The sequence below is a fragment of the Myotis yumanensis genome, unplaced genomic scaffold (assembly GCF_028538775.1).
Source record: "Myotis yumanensis isolate MYYU_CA2020_CCGP unplaced genomic scaffold, mMyoYum1.0.hap1 SCAF_4, whole genome shotgun sequence".
NCBI classification, from domain to species: Eukaryota; Metazoa; Chordata; class Mammalia; order Chiroptera; family Vespertilionidae; genus Myotis; species Myotis yumanensis.
The window spans coordinates 89,529,573-89,549,300 of record NW_027223755.1 but is presented as its reverse complement, the minus strand read 5'-3'; the positions used below and the strand labels follow the sequence as shown (position 1 = coordinate 89,549,300).

Sequence of the window (19,728 nt, the reverse complement as noted above, 5' to 3'; positions counted from 1 at the left end):
CAGAAGAGCATTCCAGATGCCGGGATCCCCCCTAGGAGCACTGTAAGCCGTGAAGGCAAGCAGCCCTATAGCTGCAGAAAGAGAGGGTGTCAGAGCATGAGGGCTGGGGACCCTCACCCCCACCTATGGTGGCCAGCTCATGACTTGGCCACAGAGAGTGACTGCATCCTGGTAGCAGCTGGCCACCGCAACTACTGCACGTAAGCCATTAAATTCTGTTCTTCTGTTTAAACTCATTTAAGTTGGTCTCTGGCAACTGAAAGAGGCTAGTCTAATGCAGTCTTTGAGACCTTGCAATGCCTTTTTGGTTTCCAAATATTTGGAGAGGAGGAAGCTCATTTCAGCAGCAGCAGGACAAAATGTTAGCTATGAAGCACTTCGATGTGAACATTTGGGATACAGAGGTAAGAACAAGTGTTAGAAACAGGCTGGTGTCCCTGCCTCTGGGAAGTCTTCAGTGGTGGCCCCAACTGCCCAGCTGGGCAGAACCTGTTACACGGACTCCTGCCCAGGGACAGGGGCCTGGCTGGGGTGACCTCAGCTGGCCACAGGAGCCTGCCCAGCCTCTCCCTACCTGAAACCAAGTGTAGAGGAGCAGCAATGGCAGGATGGCCACAGCAGCCAGCGGGGTGGCCACCGTTACCACCAGGGTGACCTCCAGGAGTCCGAAGGTGTAAATCAGCAAGGACCGGAGTTTGTCTGGGATGTCCACGTCTATGGTGTCTGTCTCCTTGGAGAAGCGGTTCAGCAGGTTCCCCATGGGCGTCCGCTCGAAGAAACCAATGGGAGACCGTGCCACGTCCCACAGGAGCCTTCGGAAGAGCCGGCTGGATGCCCGGATGCCCCCTAGGAGCACTGTGGTCGTGGAGGCAAGCAGCCCTATAGCTGCGGAAAGAGAGGGTGTCAGAGCATGAGGGCCACCCATGGTGGCCAGCTCATGACTTGGCCACCCTGATGATCCCTTGACGGAATCACCCTCCACCAGGCACCTCGGAGTGTGATCTTATTTGGATCTTTGCAGATGTTATTAGTGAAAGATCTTGAGATAAAATCATTCCGGGTTTAGGGTGGGTTCTAAATCCAATGACTAGTGTCCCTTTAAGAAGATGAGCACCGCCCACCTGGCTCAGTGGTTGAGTGTCAACCTATGAATCAGGAGGTCAGGGTTTGATTCCCCATCAGGGCACATGTCTGGGTTGTGGGCTTGATCCCCAGTGTGGGGTGTGCAGGAGGCAGCCGGTCAATGATTCTCTCTCATCATTGATGTTTTTAGCTCTCTCTCCCTCTCCCTTCCTCTCTGAGATCAATAAAAATATATTTTAAAAAAGAAGAAGAAGAGAAGCCACACAGAGACACAGATGGTGATATGAAGACAGAGGCAGAGACTGGGGTGACATGCTACAAGCTAAGGAACGCCAGGACTGCCAGTGACCAGCAGAAACTAAGAGAGAGGCACAGGATGGATCCTCCTTCAGAGTCTCCAAGAGGAACCAATCCTGCCGACTCCTTGATTTTGGACCTCTGGACTCAGGACTGTGAGACAATTTCTGTTCTTCTAAGCTACCAAGGTTGTGATCATTTGTTTTATGGTAGCCCTCGGATACATATACTCCCTTCCTCCCATGCCAAGCTATGGGCTTGGAATGGGGCTAACTTCACTCCCGGTTTCTGGGTGGGGCAAATTTCATTCCTGGCCAACCCAAACCACTGCAGTAGGTTCAGAGATGAACACGTGACCCAACACGGGCCAATGAGAGTGAGACCTGGGACTTTGCTAGGGCTTTTGGGAAAGAGGTGCTTGCTTTTTTGAGGTGGCCAAGTTGGAGCTGTGGCATACCATCTCATCACTAGGGGGAGAAGCCTGCCTGGACAGGAAGCTATCACAGAGGAAGAAAATGAAGTCATTCCTACAGCCTCATTGGAGCCCTGGATTCAGCCATACCTGAAGCTACTTATCTATGGATTCCAGTCCTATACCAGGTAAGGCAATACATTTTCTTGTTGCTTAAACTAGATATATATTCATATAGTTAGCATACAGGGTGTCCCCAAAAATGTATACACACTTTGAATAATGAATAATTCCGATAGGTGCAATCTGAAAAGAAACATCAATGGAGCAACCAGCTGTTAAGTGTGTATATTTTTGGGGGGGACACCCTCTATTATAGCTATATAGTTAGTATTGTTATTATTTTCAAATGGAGAATACCTCAAACTAAGGAAAGTTATCCGGGAAAAAGAGGGGCATTACATAATGATAATGGGTCAATTCTCCAAGATGACAACAGTTCTTAACGTGTTTGTCCCTAACAACAGAGCATCAAAAAACACGAAGCTCATCTGAAGGGGTGGGGGTGGGGGTGCTGACAGTCCCCAGCAGTCAGACCTTGGGCTTTCCCTCTGTGCTGGGGTGGGGGGAGAGGCGGAGCCAGCTGAATTGTTGTGTCTGGCCCCACCTAAGTGCTCAGCTGCCCCAACATCTGGAGGTCGACAGTCTGCATTTGCCAGTGAGTCTGGTAGAGACTCTGAGGGTTCCAGAAAGGGAGGGATGTGCCGTGTCCCCCGCCTCCCATCTTAAGGATGCGGGTCTGGGCTTGGACCTAGGATATTTGCACAGATCTTCAGGAAGAACAGTGATCCAGGGATGGGAGGACCAGGGAGCCCTGAGCACCCAGATGGGGATGAGGATGGAGGGTGAGGAAGGCCAGTGAGGGGTACCTTGGAGGCATCCCAGGAGCCCGAAGACCCAGCCTCGCAGGGCCGCCTGTGTCTGCCGCCCATCCACGGTGGGGTCGTCCACCCACAGGCTGAGCCAGTAGCCGCGGCAGAAGGAGGCCACTTGCTGGCAGAAGAAGAGGAACAGTGCGTAGAGGCAGAGTGGGGTGTCCACGGCCCGTATGTAGCTCAGGTACAGGGCAGCCTTCACCTGTAGCACACGTAGGAAAGATGGGGGCAGAGAGAGGGCCCAGGGGAGGGGAGAGGGGAAAAGCAGGTGAGGCTCCCAAAACACGCCACTAGGGCAGATGGAACCACCGTGCAGACCTCACAGGTCCTCTCTCAGTACCTCCCACATGGAGCACCATCTCCCCAGCAGGCCCCACCCAGCCTCAGGGCCCCCTTCCTCTACAGAACGCCAGAGGGCCAGTGGAGCCTTCAGAGTGACAGGCTGTGGCACTGCCTGGCTTTGGAGTGATTTATTGAACACGTACTATGGGACAGGCATGTGTCTCTATCCTCATCTGACAGATAAGGAAAGTGAGGCACAGATAGGTTAAGCCACTTGGTTAAAGCCCACCCCCTACCAACCTGAAGTTCTCCACACAGCTGCAGCCGGAGTGAACTTTTGAAAATATCAGCCTGACCCGATCTTGCTGTTGCTGACCGGCACATGGTTTTCTCTTGCTCTCAGAAGAAATTGCAGACTTCCTGTACCCCTCTCTGACTTTACCCCCCACTCACTATCTGCTGATTTCTTGGGATCCCTTTCTTTGCTCCTTCCCACCTCAGAGCCTTTGTACCTTCTGTTCCCTCTGCCCAGAATGCTGTTCCCTCTGCTCCTTCCAGGGCTTGTTCCTTTGCATCCCTCAGGGTTCAGCTCAAATGCTACTCTGGGAGCGTCCTATCCAAGCGGGCCCCTGTTGGTTGGTTGCCATCTTATTGCCCTTCTGTGTTGTCTTGTAGCATCTATCATTATCTGATATTGCCTTACTTGTTAGCTTAATTAGTTGCTGACTCTCTCCCCCCACTAGCAAGCCATCTCCGCCTGGGCAGAGACTTTACCTGGCACATAATGGAGGCTCTGGAATTTTTGCTGGGTGGACGAGTGTGTGGATGGTTGGGTGGGATAGTGGGTGGTTGGGCGAATGGGTAAATGAATGGATATATGAGTTGATGGATGAATAAATGAGTGGGTCTGTAGCTGGGTGGGGATGGATGGATGGAAGGGTGGATGGATGAGAGGATAGATAAATGGGTGGATGGATCGGTGGGTAGATGGAAGATAGGTAAGTGGATGGGTGGGTGAATGGATGAATAGATAGGTGGTTGGAAGGCTGGATGTAATGAATAGATGAGTGAGTAGATGGGTAGATGGATGGGTGAATAGGACAGATGGGGTAGGTGGATGGGTGAATGAGTGGAAAGGTGGACAGGTGGATGAATGAATGAGTAGGTATGTGAGTGGACAGGTGGAGAACCAGCAGAGAAGGAATAGTACAAGCTCCAGATTAGGAATGACCTAGATTTGAGTCCAAGTTGGTCACTTGCTAGCTACGAGAACACAGAGGAGCCTCCCAACTCTTTAAAACCTCAGTTCCTTCACCTCTAAAATGGAGTCATCACCATCTAATTTTATTTATTTTTTAAAAAAAAATATTTTTATTGATTTTAGGGAGAGGAAGGGAGAGGGAGGGAGAGATGGAAACGTCAATGATGAGAGAGAATCATCGATTGGCTGCCTCCTGCATGCCCCCTACTGGGGATCAAGCCGGCAACCCAAGCATGTGCCCTCAACCAGAATCGAACCCGGGACCCTTCAGTCCACAGGCTGACGCTCTATCCATTGACCCAAACCGGATAGGACATCTCCATCTAATTTTAGAGTGCTTGTGAACATTAAGAAATAGGAAGTGTCTAGAATCTTACTTGGCACATAGTAGATGTTCAATAAAGGTGACTGCCTCCCCCCGCCCAGGGCTCTATCTGGTGGCAGGTCTTGAGCCCCGGAGGGCAGCAGTAGCACTGGAAGTGGAGGGCAGGGAGCAGCTGATGCTTACCTTGCCATACTGCACGCTGTCCCCTCCTGCTGGCAGTCCTGCCTTCTCAGGGTCATCTAGGGGAACCTTTGTCTGGGCCTCCAAAGTGGTGCTGTCCTCAGGGATTGACTTCATGGACCTGTTACTTAGAGGAAATGCAGACAAATTAGTCTCTCTTCCTGGGGTGTGTGTGTGCCCAACTGTCATGGCCACTGATAGAACACTGAGCTCCGGGGTACACTCTTCATTCATTCATTCATTCACTCATTCATACATTCATTCAATCAACACACTGAGTACCAAGTAGGTGCCATGCTGTGCCCTCCCTTTGTAGTGCCCAACTAAATGCCATCTATTACCCCAGAGTCGAACAAGCCCATTGTTTCAAGGCCCTTTCACTGAATGAACTTATTTGCCCAACCTCAGAACTTGGTTTTCAGAGGGTTTGTTTTTTTTTGGCCTAAGCTTTGCTGCAATCATTTTTCCCCTGCTGTTTACCCTCAGATTTGTCATTCTAGGTTGGCAGAATGTCAATTCTGCACAATTCACTTGTTGAAGATTTCTTTATGTTCCTTCCTTCTATGAATGAGTGGGCTGGCTTAACCTTAAATGTGAATTGCCACCTGCTAACTGTGAAACCATGGGCAGCTGACTTAACCTCTCTGTGACTCAGTTTCCTCAGCTGTAAAATGGGGATAATCTATCTATCTGTCTTTCATCTACCAACCAATCTGTTATCTATCTATCCATCTACAAATTATCTATCTTTTTATCATACATCAACCAATCTATCATTGATCCATCTATCATTTATCAATCTATCTGATCATTTGTCTATCTATATCTATCATCTGTCTACATATTCATCTATTTACATCTAGACATCTATCTCTATATCTATTCATCCATATATACTGTCAAATCAATCTATCTCCTATCAATCTACCATCTATCCATCCTTTATCTATCTATCTATCTATCTATCTATCTATCTATCTATCTTTCTATCTATCATCTATATACACTGAGTGGCCAGATTATTATGACCGGCCAGATTATTATGACCACCCCATCAGTACTTCATTGACACTTCCAAAAATACTGAATATTGAAAATCTCCTAAGCAAATACTCTCAAGGTTTTATTATTATTATTATTTGCATAACTAATTCACTTCATTGTACTGATGGGGTGGTCATAATAATCTGGCCACGCACTGTATTTGCACTTGAAGGCAAATTGGTCATTCTGTGAACTGGGCATTTGGGGACTTAATCATTTTAGCCATTTGTTTGTCAAACACTTTTTGGTGAGTTATCCCACAGCTGAGCACCATGGTGGGTGTTCAGCAGGTGTTCACTCCAGAATAGTTTTGGCTGCCCCCCCCCCCCCCCCCCCCGCCCTGCCTGAGCCGCAGGTGGTCTTCAGCCTCCGCCTGTGCTCTCCCTGTGCTCAGGACCACAATGAACTCACCTCTCTGGTCCACCCATGGGCCTCCCGCCTCCAGCAGAGCCTCCGGGGTCCTCAATGCTGGTCGCGAGTTCTGTTTCTGCAAGGTCAAGGGAGTCCTGTCACACAGTGGGGTCAAGACCCTGGAGTCCGGATGCTGACACCCACTGGCTGTATGGCCTTAACTTGTCTGAGCACCCATGTCCTCTGCTCTGGCTCCTGCAACCTCTGGCAGTCCTCCCAGAGTTCTCAGGAACGTTATCCATCCGCTCACTCACTCCTTCATTTACTCAGTAAATATAATCGAGCCCCTGCTATGGCCTTGGGGCTGGAAACCATCAGTAAACATGGCCATGACCACACTACTCCGCGTTTCCCCGACACCCTTGCACAAGCAGTTCACTGTGGCTGGAATGTTCTTTTCCAACTTTTACCCAAGCTTAGGTGTCATCTTCCCCAGGGAGGGCCCTGGTCCCCCCGCCACCCCCCCTGGCCTGGGCAGGGTCCATCCTCAGCTCCAGGACAGTGACACTGTGAATCACCACCAGCGCTCAACAGATATTTTCAGAGGAGACAGAGCCTGGGGCTGGGGCACCTGGGTGCGAGTCTCGCTTTGTCATGGAGGGGCCGTATACAGCCGAGGGGCGAAACACCACATGCTCTCGGTTAAGTTGCTTGGGTTCAAATCCCAGTACCGCCACGTCTAAGCCATGTTACCTCGGGCCAGTTCCTTATTCTGGGCCTTAGTCTCCTCATCTGTAAAATGGAGGTAATTAAGGTGCTGACCTAACAGAGGCATAGAGATGAGTAAATGAGTCAGTGGAGGTGAGGTGCCGGGGGCTGTTCCCCATCACTCACTCTGGGTGAGCTTGGGTTGGTGACTTCGCTTCCAGAACATCATCATTTTCCCAGCAGGCATTGTGTTCTCTGGATCATGAGAAGCCCTAGCTAGCGTGGCTTGGGTCACCTGGCCTCTAGGCACCAAGTGAACTTGCTCAGTTTCTGTAGCAGTTATGGGCATAAACTCAAATTCTAATCTTGTGACCTTGGGCAAATTATTTAATTCTCTTTGTCTCAATTTGTTCACCTGTGCAATGGCAGCAAGAATTGCATGTGCCTCAAAGGAGTATTGTGAAGATCAAATTAAATACTGTATGTTTATTTATTTTTTTAAATTTATTGATTTCTGAGAGGAAGGGGGAGAGAGAGAGAGAGAGAGAGAGAGAGAGAGAGAGAGAAACATCAACGATGAGAGAGAATCATTGATTGGCTGCCTCCTGCACGCCCCACACTGAGGATCAAGCCCACAACCCAGGTATGTGCCCTGACCGGGAATTGAACCATGACCTCCTGGTTCATAGGTCGTTGCTCAACCACTGAGCCACACTGTCTGGGCTAAATACTGTATATTTAAAGATGCACTTAACACAGCCCCTGCCTCAGGCCAGGACTTGCAGGGAGGGTGCGGCCAGAGCAATCCACTCATGCCAGTGGGATCCTTGATAGGAGCCAGGCACAGAGAACCAGCAAAGCCCAGTCAGTACCTCCTTCTCCTCTACCTCCGGGCTGTCTGGCTCGATCCAGAAGGCTCACCAGGGCCCCCTTCCTGTTCAGAAGCTCCTGGTAGGAACCCATCTCTGCAATGGCCCCCTCTTCCAGCACCACGATCCAATCAGCCTGGGGCAGGACTTGGAGTGTGTGGGTCACGAGAATCCGTGTCTGGGCGGGGAAGGGGTGGGAGTTACACTTGGTGCTTGACCAGTCTTCCAAAGCCTGGGGCTCAGAGTGGGGGCAAGTTCCCCCTTCCCGAGCTCCTGCCCTTTATCTCTCAAACAGCAATGTCACAATACAGATATGCAGGGGCTCCTTCAACCTATGTCTCAAAACAAGCAGTTCACCTGAACCCAGTGACCTGAGGGAGGGAGGCAGAGCTGCAGCAGTTTAACCACACACCCATAAGCCAAAAGTCACTGCTGTTGTAAGCCACTGAGGCTCGGGGGTTGTTTGTTATGTAGCATTGTCAAGAAAAAGCTGACCATTACAAAGAGGAAAATTGGACTCAAGGAGGGTGGTGGTGAGATAGACTTGGGTTATGCTTTCTCTGCCTTTGCCCTGTGCCCTCTGATACATTTCCCCAAACTTACCGTTCCCTGGAGCAGCCCGTTGGGCCCGATGACCTGATTGAAGATGTGCTGGCCGACATGAGCATCCAGGGATGCCAGGGGGTCATCCAGCAGGTATACAGCAGCCTTCCTATACACGGCCCGGGCCAGGCTCACCCGCTGCTTCTGGCCCCCAGAGAGATTCATGCCCTGTGGCCACAAGAGAGGGATGAGGCTGGGTGAAGCTGTTACGACGGGGCCACATCTGCTTATCAGAATGGGGGACAGCTCACTGTGCCTGTCCTCCAGGGCCACCTCCCAGCTGTCACACTTGCATTCAAACCAATACTCCACCACCTCCGGGCTTTACCCGGCCTCCCTTCTCCCGCTTCCAGTCAAGCTTTCCGGAGGAGTTGTCTGCACCCTCCACTGCTTTCTCTCCTCCCGCTCGCTTCCTCCTCCACTTGAATCTGCCTTCTATTCCCATTTTCTCCACCAATACTGCCTTCCTCAACGACACCAGTCATCATTTGCCTGTTGCCTAATCCAGTGGCAGCTTTTCAGTCCTTATTTTCATTCATTCATTCATTCATTCATTCACTCATTCCACTCACATGTACTGTAAGGCTACGTTATACCAGCAGTGTTCTAGGCTTTGGGACACAGCAATGAACAAAGCCCAGCCCCTGCTCCCATGGATCTTTCATTCTAATGAGGGTGGGGGTGGGAGACAGATATTCAATAAGCAGATGAGTAAAATATATCACCTATCAGATGGTGTCATGTGCTATGAAGAATAATAAAGCAGGGGAAGGGCCTAGGGTGTACAGTGTGAGCAGGGTTGCTGTGCGGGGTTAGGTGGAAACATGAAGAAAACATGTAAATCGAGGCCTGGTAAAAGTGAGAGATGGAGCATGTGGACTCCTGAGAAAGAGCTATACAAGCAGAGAGAACAGCAGGTGCAAAGGCCCTAATGCAGCGGTTCTCAACCTGTGGGTCGCGACCCCTTTGGCGGTCGAACGACCCTTTCACAGGGGTCGTCTAAGACCATCCTGCATATCAGATATTTCCATGACGATTCATAACAGTAGCAACATTACAGTTATGAAGTAGCAACGAAAATAATTTTATGGTTGGGTCACCACAGGAGGAACTGTGTTTAAAGGGCCAGAAGGTTGAGAACCACTGCAATGTGAGCATGTGCTTTGGGTGTTCAAGGAACACCGCGGAGAACCATGTGGCTGGAGTGGAGCATGATGGGAGATGGGGCCAGAGAGATGACTGGGGCCGGACTGAGGGGGAGCCTTGTCAGTGATGGTCAGAGCTTCCACTTTGACTCTGAGTGGAGATACCCTGGAGGATCCGAAGCTGAGACGGGGCATGATCTGACCTACGTTTAGCTGCTGGGATTTGAGGACAGAAACAAGGAGGGCAGCCAGGGGGTGCTGCAGCAACGTGAGGGAGAGCTGATGGTAGATGGGACCAGAACGTTCTGGGTCTGCCTCGATGGTGGACCCAACAAGACTAGCCGATGGATTAGATGAGGGTGTAAGAAAAAGAGGGGTATCAAGGGTAACACAGAGATTTGGGATCTGAGCTCTGGAAGGACGGGACTTCCGTGCCCTGGGACGGGCGTCCCATCAGAAAGGATGGGACACAGCTGGACAGACACAGAGGCCAGCAAGCACCCCTTGCTTCTGAAACGCCTTTCGCTTGGCCTCGAAGCACCTCGTCCTCCTCTCTGGATGCTCCTCTCACACAGGGGACCCTCTGCTGCACCCTCTCCCCTTCTTTCCAGAAAATCCCACCCATTTCCTTAACTTGAACTCCTACTTTTCCACTCTCAATTCCCTAATCCAGGGGTCAGCAGCCTTTTGCTGTAAAAGGCCTGATAGTAACCATTTTAAGCTTTGCTGGGGGGCAGGGGGGGCAGTATCTGTCACAATTGCTCATCTCTGCCCTTGCTGTACAAAAGCAGCCATGGCCCACTGGTACATAGATAGGCATGGCTGTGTCCCAATAAAACTTTATTTACAAAAACAGATGGTGGGCCGGATTTGACCTGTGGTCATAGTTTGCCAACCCTGCCCAATCCATAGCTCTGGATGCATCTATCCTGTTTATTGGCTACCTCTGCCCAGGCCTTTTACTGAGGTCCAGGGACCGAAGCAATTTGACCAATGTCGCCCAAAAATGTAGGGCAGGAGAGGTGCCCAGGTCTCCCCACTCCCAGTTGGAGAGCCGGTCACCGCCAATCCCTGCCGTGCCTTTCTGGCTCTCCCTAACCTCTGTTTTCTATCATTCATTCATTAATAACAATTCGTTGAGCACCTATTATGTGCGTGACCCTAAGCTGAGCCCTTTTTCTCCCCCACTTCCCTGCCCTCCTTGTCTCCCCTTTGTCCCTCTCACCACAGTACCCCCAGCTGAGAGAGAGAAGCAAATGACCCCAGACAGAGTGCCTCCCTGTCCCAAGAAGGCCGGAGCCCTCACCTGCTCCCCAATTTGGGTGTGGACGCCTGCAGGAAAGCTGCCCACGTCTGGCCGCAGGGCGCAGGCCTCCAGCACCCTCTCCAGCCACGATGGGTCCAGCTCCTGCCTGAAGCACACGTTCTCCACCACGGACGAGTTCTGGACCCAGGCCTCCTGGGGCATGTAGGCCACGGGACCCTAAAACACAGCTCACTTTGGCAATGAGGCCACTGGGGATGGAGGCAGGAGCGATTATGGAGGCATAGCCGGCGCCAGGCTATTGCTGGTGGTGGAAGGTGGAGAGAGAAAAAGGAGAGGAGGGGGAGGGGCATGGAGGTGTAGGGAGGACTCTAGGAAGGGGGGACATTCTAGCAGAAAGGCAGGGGGTGTGGCCTCACCTTGATATTCACGGTCCCCTCCACCTTTGACAGCTCCCCGAGGAGTGCGGAGAGCAGAGAGGACTTCCCTGCCCCCACGGGACCAACCACAGCCAGCAGGCAGCCCTGTGGCACGCTGAGGTTTATCCTGCAGGGGAGACGCATCCTGGGTAGGCCCAGCCTGAGTCTGCGGAATTGGTGAACCCCAGACGCAGCTAGGCTTTCCCACTGGTGCTCCATCCAGGAGGTTGCTAAGAGGGCGTTCAGGGGCAGTCCTTCCTTCTCCTAATCCTTGCCTGGCTACGCAAGCAGCCATTATACCCCATGTATGTGCATGGGAACACATGCATGCACATCCACACACATAACACCACAATGTATGCGCACATGCACACACACAAGTGCATGCATATCTAAATAAATGTATGTTCACACGTGCATGCATGTGCGCGCATCTAACACCACACTGTGCACAAATGCATATACACGTACACACACACGATGCATGAGCACAGCCAGACACACGCAAATGCCTGCACATGTAAACAAACATGCTCGCACACATGCACACATATGCATGCACATGCGTACACACACAGAGTTTATTGTGGCAGGAGGATTTAACCAGCATCGTGTCTTGATTCAGTCATTGCAATAGACTCCTTACTGCTCCTCCTGCTTCTGCCCTTGGCCCCTGCCCCTGTTCATTCTCCATCCAAGGGCCAAAGAGACTGGAGTTAAAACCCGAGTTAGATCATGACAATCCCCTGCTGAAGCCCTCCACCAGTTCCCATGTCATGCAGGGCTCTGACAGTCTTGAAAGATGCACAGCCTCCTGCTGCTCTGCGTCAGCCACACTGACCTCCTGTTTCTCAGACACAACCGGGGGAAATTGTGCCCCCCAAGGTGTCATTAGGTGATGCCTAAAGATATTTTGAGTTATCACAACTGAGGGGAGGGTTGCTGCTAGTATTTAGAGGGTGAATAACGGGGGTCCTGTTAAACATCCCACAATACACAGGACAGCCCCCTCACAGGGTTATCCAACCCCAAAGGCTAATATGATGAGGTGAAGGCACCTGGGTCTAGGCATACTCCTGCCCCAGGACCTTTGTACATGCTGTTTCCACTGTTTAGGAAGCTCTTCTCTCAGGCGTGTGCAAGCCTCATTTCTTCCCTTCATTATGATCTCAGTTTAAATGCCAGGCCTTCTCTCACTACGCAGGACCCTGTCAACACCACATTCTGTCACCTCCCGCTGGTTTCTCATTGGCGTGCCCCCCTCATCAGAATGTCAGCCCCAAGGGTGCAGGGTCCTTTCTGGTTGGTTCACTTTATCCCTAGTGCCTAAAACAGGGTCTGACACATAGTAAGTGCTCAGTAAACACTATGAAGTGAGCAAATGACAATTGACAGATCCTGGCCAGGGCATTTTGGTTCCCTTCATAGGGACTTTTGGGGCTGACTGGGGTCTTCTGCTCCAAAGACCTAGCCAAAGAGTTGAAGGCTAGAGGTGACGATGATGTAGGGACTGACACGGGAGGGAGCGAAGCAGGCATGGCTGACCGGGCCAGGGCTCTTCTTGGCCAGGACTCTCGTGTCATCTTGTCCAGACTGGGGAGCAGAGGCTGCCTCCTCCCTGACAGGAAGGCATGGATGCCCCGTCCCCCCATCTGCAGGAGCTCTTGTTTTCTGAGACTCTCTGACAGGGCTGCTCCTGGGAGTTCCCTGGCAGCACACCAGCCCAGGCTCACCCACCCTCCAGCCCCAGGCTGCAAACCCGCACCATCTCTCACGTAGGAAGTGCGTTTTCTCCCTGTCAGCGGAAGGTAGCTACCGGGGAAGCCCCTCTGTACCTGTGTAGGCAGGGCGGGCTCTCCTGGGACCAAGCAAAGGTACCTTCTCGCACACTGATGCAATCCTCCCTGGCAGCTGCAGGCATAAAAGGCCCGTTACACCAGAGGCTCCGGGCTGGCCTCCTTGTCCCAGAGAGCCCCCCAGGCCCCGCCCCCCAGAGGCAGCCCGAAACCTCTCCCGCTGAACAAACTGCCCTGCTCCTCACTGGCTTGAGTGTGACCCTGGCATCCTGCTGAGACCCTCATCCCTCCCACGCCCCTCCTGCTGAACCCAGCACTCACGGCCTCTGGAGGGACTCCAAACCACAGCCTCAGGGTCAACTTCTTCCAGGCAGAGGAAGGCGGCTAGGCGGTCGAAGGACACCCGGGACTGGGGAAAACAAAGCTGGGGTCACCCGTGCCGAAGGGAGGAAAAAGAACTGAGGCTGCCACTGGTCGGTGCGGTGCAGCGGCTAGAGCATCGGCCCACGCACCAAAGGGCAGCAGGCTCCTGGTCAAGGGCACGTACCTGGGTTGCAGGTTCCCTCCCCTCCCTGGTGGGTAGGGGCACATGCGGGAGGCAACCAATCTATGTGTCTCTCTCACATCGATGTTTCTCTCTCTCTCTCTCTCTTTCTCTCTCTCTCTGTCTTTCTCTCCCTCCCTTCCATTTTCTCTAAAAATCAATGGAAAAAATATCCTCAGGTAAGAATTAACAAAAAATAGAAAACACAAAAATAAAAGAACTCAGGCTCTGGGTGTTGGGTGTCTCAGGAGGGTGGGGAAAGCTTCCTGTCTGCAGGCTTTGCTCACTTGCACGGCATTAGTACAAAGATTAGCACAAAGCTTTTTTTTGTGTTTTTTTTTAATCCTCACCCCAGGATATTTTTCCATTGATTTTTTTTCAGAGAGTGGAAGAGAGAGGGAAAGACAGAGAAACAACAATGTGAGAGAAACACACCAATTGGTTGCCTTCTGCATGTGCCCTGACCAGGGCCCAGCCCGGGAGGCGCCTGTAACCGAGGTATGTGCCCTTGAGCAGAATTGAACCCGGAACCATTCAGTCCCCAGGCTGATGCTCTATCCACTGAGCCAAACCAGCTAGGGCCAAAGCTTTTTAGGTGACAAAAATGATGTTCATGAGGGTGGTGGCAGTGATGGTGGTGGTGCCCTCCCCGCTCCTTGCTCCTAATGAGCATAATTGGTAGAAGGAGCTGCCATTCTGCAGGCTACACCCTGGAAGACAGCATCAGCAGGTCATGTCAGGAACAATTCTAAGCCTTGTCCAACTGGGGGTGCCCTCTGCTCCCAACCCCAAACCCTTCCTTGGTAAGGTCAAAGCCATTTAAAGAGGGATGGCCCAAGCCGGTTTGGTTCAGTGGATAGAGCATCAACCTGCGGACCAAAGGGTCCCAGGTTCGATTCTGGTCAAGGGCACGTACCTCGGTTGAAAGCTCCTCCCCAGCCCAGGCCCTGGTCGGCACTTGTGCAGGAGACAACCAATCAATGTGTCTCATTTTCATCACCCCCAAGGAGGCACAACATGAGTAGAGTCCGTAAAGAAGAGAAATAAGATAAACTTGCTTTGTGTAAAAAGGGAACCGAAATGAATCCATGCATGTGAGATTGCTGGATTGGTGAGGCTGTGTATTTTGAGGATGTTTGCTGACACCTTCTGCCGTACCCTCTGCCCCTTCCCTCCCCGTTTGCTGCTGTGATTCATCCCCTTTCCCACTCCCTCTCCTCCTCCTCCTCCTCCTCCTCCTCCTCCTCCTCCTCCTCCACGGATGGCGGGTGCATGGAAACTGGGCACACCCCTGCAAGGCTCTTCCAAGCCGCCTCCCTCCCCCTGCCTCACCTGGACAACGGAGTGGATGGAAAAGGGCAGGAAAGCCTGGGCCTTGTTGAGGATGTTGAGAACCGTGAGGGTCACGAAGGCTTTCTCGGCGTCCATGGCATTCTCCTCGGTCACCAGAGTATGGACAGTAAACACCACCAGTGCCACCTGGGTGAGACACAGGGGGTGGCATGAGCTTCCATGAGTGTGGCCAGGGACACCTATGCCAGCTGTGGCCTCTCCAGGGGTCCGTATGGCCCCTAAACGCGGATCTCCCCCCAAATTCTGCTACTGGTGAAGGGAGTGCGTACACGGCCCCATTGCCAGTAGGTATCAGAAACTCTGGATTCCAGGCATTGGGAGATACCACCATTCTCCATCGTGTAGAAGTTTGTGGTTCCAGATGTGGGTGGGACTTGATTCGAGAAACCCTTGGAAAATAGCAAGTCTGTGAAAGTAGCAAGTATTGGCAGCACTTGAGGGCTCTAGGTATCGGCATTTGTGGTTCTAGAAGTCACTTGGTGTGACGGTTCAGTTCTAGATGCTGGTGATGTGTTGGCTCTAGAATTCACTTGGTGTGATGATTCAGTTTTAGATGCTGGTGATGTGTTGGCTCTAGAAGTCACTTGGTGTGACGGTTCAGTTCTAGATGCTGGTGATGTGTTGGCTTTAGAAGTCACTTGGTGTGACGGTTCAGTTCTAGATGCTGGTGATGTGTTGGCTTTAGAAGTCACTTGGTGTGACAGTTCAGTTCTAGAGCCTGGAGAAGTGTTGGTTCTAGAAGTCACTTGGTGTGACGGTTCAGTTCTAGATGCTGGTGATGTGTTGGCTTTAGAAGTCACTTGGTGTGATGGTTCAGTTCTAGAGGCTGGCGATGTGTTGGTTCTAGAAGTCACTTGGTTGATGGTCACTCTATGTGATGCTTAGTCAGTGCTGATCACTTTGACGGTCACTTGTTGTGATGGTGACTCAGTGATCCTTTTGGGGACCCCTCGTGGTTCTAAGTGATGGCACTTGCAGTTCTGAGTGTTGATTGTGTTGATGACATCTGGTGTCCTGGCAAATGGCCCCTGGGATTCTAGATCCTTCTGGACACAGTGGTTAAGGCCCACTTGTCACCAGCCTTGAATGTTTTATGGTTTGAATTTTATTCTGGACACAGCACTGAGTCATTGCGGGTTTGACTGCAATGGCGTGACTGCAGTCAAAGCCATGCTTCAGAAGGCTAATCTGGCAGGAATTTGTGAAATCAACTGGAAAACAACAGGACAGGCACTGTACCCAGTGTGTGTGTGGGGGGGGGGGGGGCGGGGGGCAGCAGGGTAAACTTGGGGTTCCATCTCTGCAGCTGCCTGCACCTGTCACCAATTCCCCACAGCAGTATAAGCAGCAGTTTCAGAAGACTCGAACTTTCAGGAGAACGACAGGCCTTCCCAGACACTGCCGCATTCGGGGAATGATCTGACTGATTCGCTAATCAGCAGGGACCCCTGAGCGAGAGCAGGATCCAGGAAGGGCAGTCTGCAAAAAGGCTCCAGGATTCGGGGGCTCCACCTACCTCATCCCCCTCCCCCAACACCCCTCCCCCAGCCCACACTCTGCAGGGAGACCAGGGTGACGTCACCAGAAACGTGGACAGTTGGAAGGACACCAGAGACACAGAGAAGAGGAGTCCGGAGGTCCTCAGGGCGCCCAGCTCCTGGCCCCGGATGCGCAGGACTCTCTCCAGAAAGGCCCCCTCCCAGCCGTGGCACTTGACCGCCCTCATGTTTCGGAGGAGGCAGCTGGTGAGCCGTGCCCGGGAGTCCTTCTGCCTCATTTGCTCTTCCTGGGACCAGAGGGGAGAGAGGGGAGAGCACAGGGACAAGTCTAGAGCTTTCCTTCCCGGCAGCCACACCACCCCGTCAGCAAATCCTGCTGATTCAAACCAGGCCCCAAGCTGTCTGCCTCTCAGCATCTGCGTCCCCACAGTCCTGGCCCAAGCCCCGTCATCTTCTCTGGACCACGTCATCTCCCTTTGTCCCCCTGCTTCTGCCTTCATCACAGGGGATGCTGCACCATAACCAAGGAGGCTCCCGATGCGCTGGAAACAGAGGCGGGGACCTGAACCGGCTGACACGGTGCCATCGGGAAGGCTTCCTGGAGGTGGGGGTGACAGATGAGCTACGGTGGGTGGGGTGGGCAGGGGAAGATGGAGGGGACAGCATGACTTGGAGGACATCCCGTGGGTCAGAGGAGGGTGTGTGTGTGGCAGGGGGGACTAAGAAGGAGTGGTGGCCTGGATCATGCTGGGACTTGGAGGTCAGGCAGTGGAAGTGGGGCCACTGGGTTTCACCTTTGAGGGGCATCGTTAGAGGGGCAGCTGTGGGGACAATGTCTTAGAGGAGGCCAGACAGAAGATTGGAGAAACAGTCTATCCAACACCCTCCCTCCCTCCCTTCCTTTTTTTCCTCCTTCTTCCTCCCTCCCTCCCTTCTTTCTTCCTTCCTCCCTCCCCCCTTGCTTCCAAGAATGTATTTTTTTAAATATATTTTTATTGATTTCAGAGAGGAAGGGAGAGGGACAGAGAGAAACATCAATGATGAGAGAGAAAATCATCAATTGGCTGCCTCCTGCACGTCCCCTACTAGGGATCGAGCCCGCAACCCCTGGCCATGTGCCCTGGACCAGAATCAAACCCGGGACCCTTCAGTTCGCAGGCTGATGCTCTATCCACTGAGCCAAACCAGCTAGTGCTCCAAGAATGTATTGAACACCTATGACAAGCGTATTCTAAAAGCTGAGACTGCATCAATGAGCATTCCCTGCTCCTGGGAAACTTACATTAGGACAACAGATAGACAATAAATGGAAGAACTAGGTGTGTCCTATGGCAGGTTAGGTGATGAGAGCTATGGAATGAAACAGCACAGGCCAAGGAGCTGAGCTGCAGGAGGGGGAGGGGCTGCCCAGACTTCAGGGAGGGGAGGGAGGAGACCTGACCCCTGGGATGAGGGTGTTCAGGCACAGGGCATAGCCCTGTGGCAGGAGCTGGGCAGGTTTGAGGATCCCAGGGAGGGCATGAGCAAGGGGCAGGAGATGATGAGGCTACCTCACAGGGGGCAGAGGGCCACGGCAGGGTCTTGGCTTTGACTCTGAGGGAAATGGGAGGGAGGCACCCCTGGCTGGTGTGTGAAGAGGCCTAGGTGGGGGTGAGGCCGGAAGTGGGGACTCCACCAGGGGGTCCCTGCAGTGACCTAGGTGAGAGACAGTGGGATTGGAGAGCCTGGGTATAGAGGAGGAACATTCTGGATGCAATTTCAACCAAAGGAGCCGACTCCTGGGATGTGAGTGAAAGAGAGGCGTCAACACCAGCCCGGAGTTATTTGTGGCCTGGATGCTGGAGGGACAGAGCTGCCATCCACCGAGATGGGGGCAGTGGGGACACGGGTCCGAGTGGCTGAAAGGCTCAGGCCATGGCCGGCAGTGCCAGGCCCGCACCCCCTCCCCCACTCCCCTGCTGGCCCTCCTCCCATTTCCCTGTCAATGACCAGACCTGATAGTGGTTCCTCTTCTTGGTGATGAAGAAATTCAGAGGGAGGAGGCTCAGGAAGACAGTGACGGCGGTGAGGGCAGAGGGTCCTAGAAGCTGGAGACAGAGGGAGGAGGTCACGAGATTCCTGCAGGAGCCCAGCTGTAGACTTGGAGGGACCTGGTCAGCACCAGCGGCTGGGGTTGGAGGCTCACACTTGGTTCTGAAGGCAAGGGGGTGGCAGGGGGTCTGGTGAGGGCAGCTAGCGGGTCATGGAGCCCAGGATCATGGGACAGACACCTAGAAGGAGACACCTTGTACATGAGGGGGCAGAAAAGACATACTGCACACAACGGGGGGTGCGCCTGGTCAGGATGGCGAAGTCAGACCTCTGGGATCAGGATTTGGGTTCAAATCCTGACTCTGACACTCACCAGTGTGGCCTTGGGCACGTGACTTACCCTCCTTAAGAAGCAGTTTCCTCATCTGTGAAATGGAAATAGAGCTGTGCCCACATGTAAGCCAAGTGCTCGAGTCATACAATCCATTATCACCCGAGTCTTCATTTCACAAGGGTTGCCAGACTTAGCAAATAAACATAGAGGACACCTGCCCGGTTAAATGAGGATTTCAGATACATAGTGAATATGTTTTTAGTATAAGGTGGTCCCATGGAATATTTGGGGACATCCTTATCCTAAGAAATTATTCAGTGTATCTAAAATGTATATTTAACTGGACACCTGTGTTTTGTCTGGCCGTCCCCACCCCCACCCCCAGCTCTGTGACTTTGGGACAGTTTCATTCCCCTTCAGCTCTGGTTTCTCCACAGGGAAAATGTGTGTGTGTAGGGAGGGGGGGGGGGGGGGGGCGCGGGGGGGGGGGGGTAGAAGGAATGATTTATAAGTGGCTGTGACTTTTTTGAGATTCCTTCTGAGGTCATTTGGGCCCATCCTCTAGACAAGCCTCACCCTCCCTCCAGCCTGGGGGCCTTGGTTTCTCCTATTAGCCAATAACAGTTTTGGAAATTTCCCTGACAACCAAACCAGTCAGTTTGTTTCATTTATGTAGCAATAGTGCCACCCAGTGGCTAAATAGACAAGTGCCAGAAGGCAAATGCCAGTCATCAGAGCCAGAGTTGGGAAAATACTAAAATGTTGATAGAAGGTCAAACACTCTCTGATAAAATGGTATCAATTGGCAAAAATGCTACACATGCTAACTATTGCCACCCCGATGCCTACCCCTCCTTAACTAGGATCTCAGGGTGATCCTCTGAGTAGGCCAGGAAGTGATGGGTGTGTTGTCTGTAGGTTCACTTGGGTCATGGGTCGGCCTACTCAATTGCCTTGTATTTCCCTGTGTCCTCCTCCCCCTCCCCATATTCC

The 19,728-nt window shown here is 52.3% G+C and overlaps 1 protein-coding gene across 1 annotated transcript in view; it reads right to left on the bottom strand.

Annotated features, from left to right (window-relative positions):
- The window catches only part of ABCC6 (ATP binding cassette subfamily C member 6), a 50,163-nt gene that overhangs the window by 10,367 nt on the left and 20,068 nt on the right, over nucleotides 1–19,728 (bottom strand). Inside the window, exons 11-23 of the mRNA XM_070411551.1 lie at nucleotides 18,365–18,457; nucleotides 16,454–16,657; nucleotides 14,851–14,997; nucleotides 13,296–13,383; nucleotides 13,014–13,089; nucleotides 11,179–11,305; nucleotides 10,802–10,978; nucleotides 8,351–8,518; nucleotides 7,751–7,925; nucleotides 6,231–6,306; nucleotides 4,779–4,896; nucleotides 2,722–2,929; nucleotides 575–885 (exon numbers count right to left, since the gene is read on the bottom strand). Coding sequence (XP_070267652.1) covers nucleotides 575–885; nucleotides 2,722–2,929; nucleotides 4,779–4,896; nucleotides 6,231–6,306; nucleotides 7,751–7,925; nucleotides 8,351–8,518; nucleotides 10,802–10,978; nucleotides 11,179–11,305; nucleotides 13,014–13,089; nucleotides 13,296–13,383; nucleotides 14,851–14,997; nucleotides 16,454–16,657; nucleotides 18,365–18,457 — 1,968 coding nt within the window. The remainder of the gene's footprint in view (nucleotides 1–574; nucleotides 886–2,721; nucleotides 2,930–4,778; nucleotides 4,897–6,230; nucleotides 6,307–7,750; nucleotides 7,926–8,350; nucleotides 8,519–10,801; nucleotides 10,979–11,178; nucleotides 11,306–13,013; nucleotides 13,090–13,295; nucleotides 13,384–14,850; nucleotides 14,998–16,453; nucleotides 16,658–18,364; nucleotides 18,458–19,728) is intronic.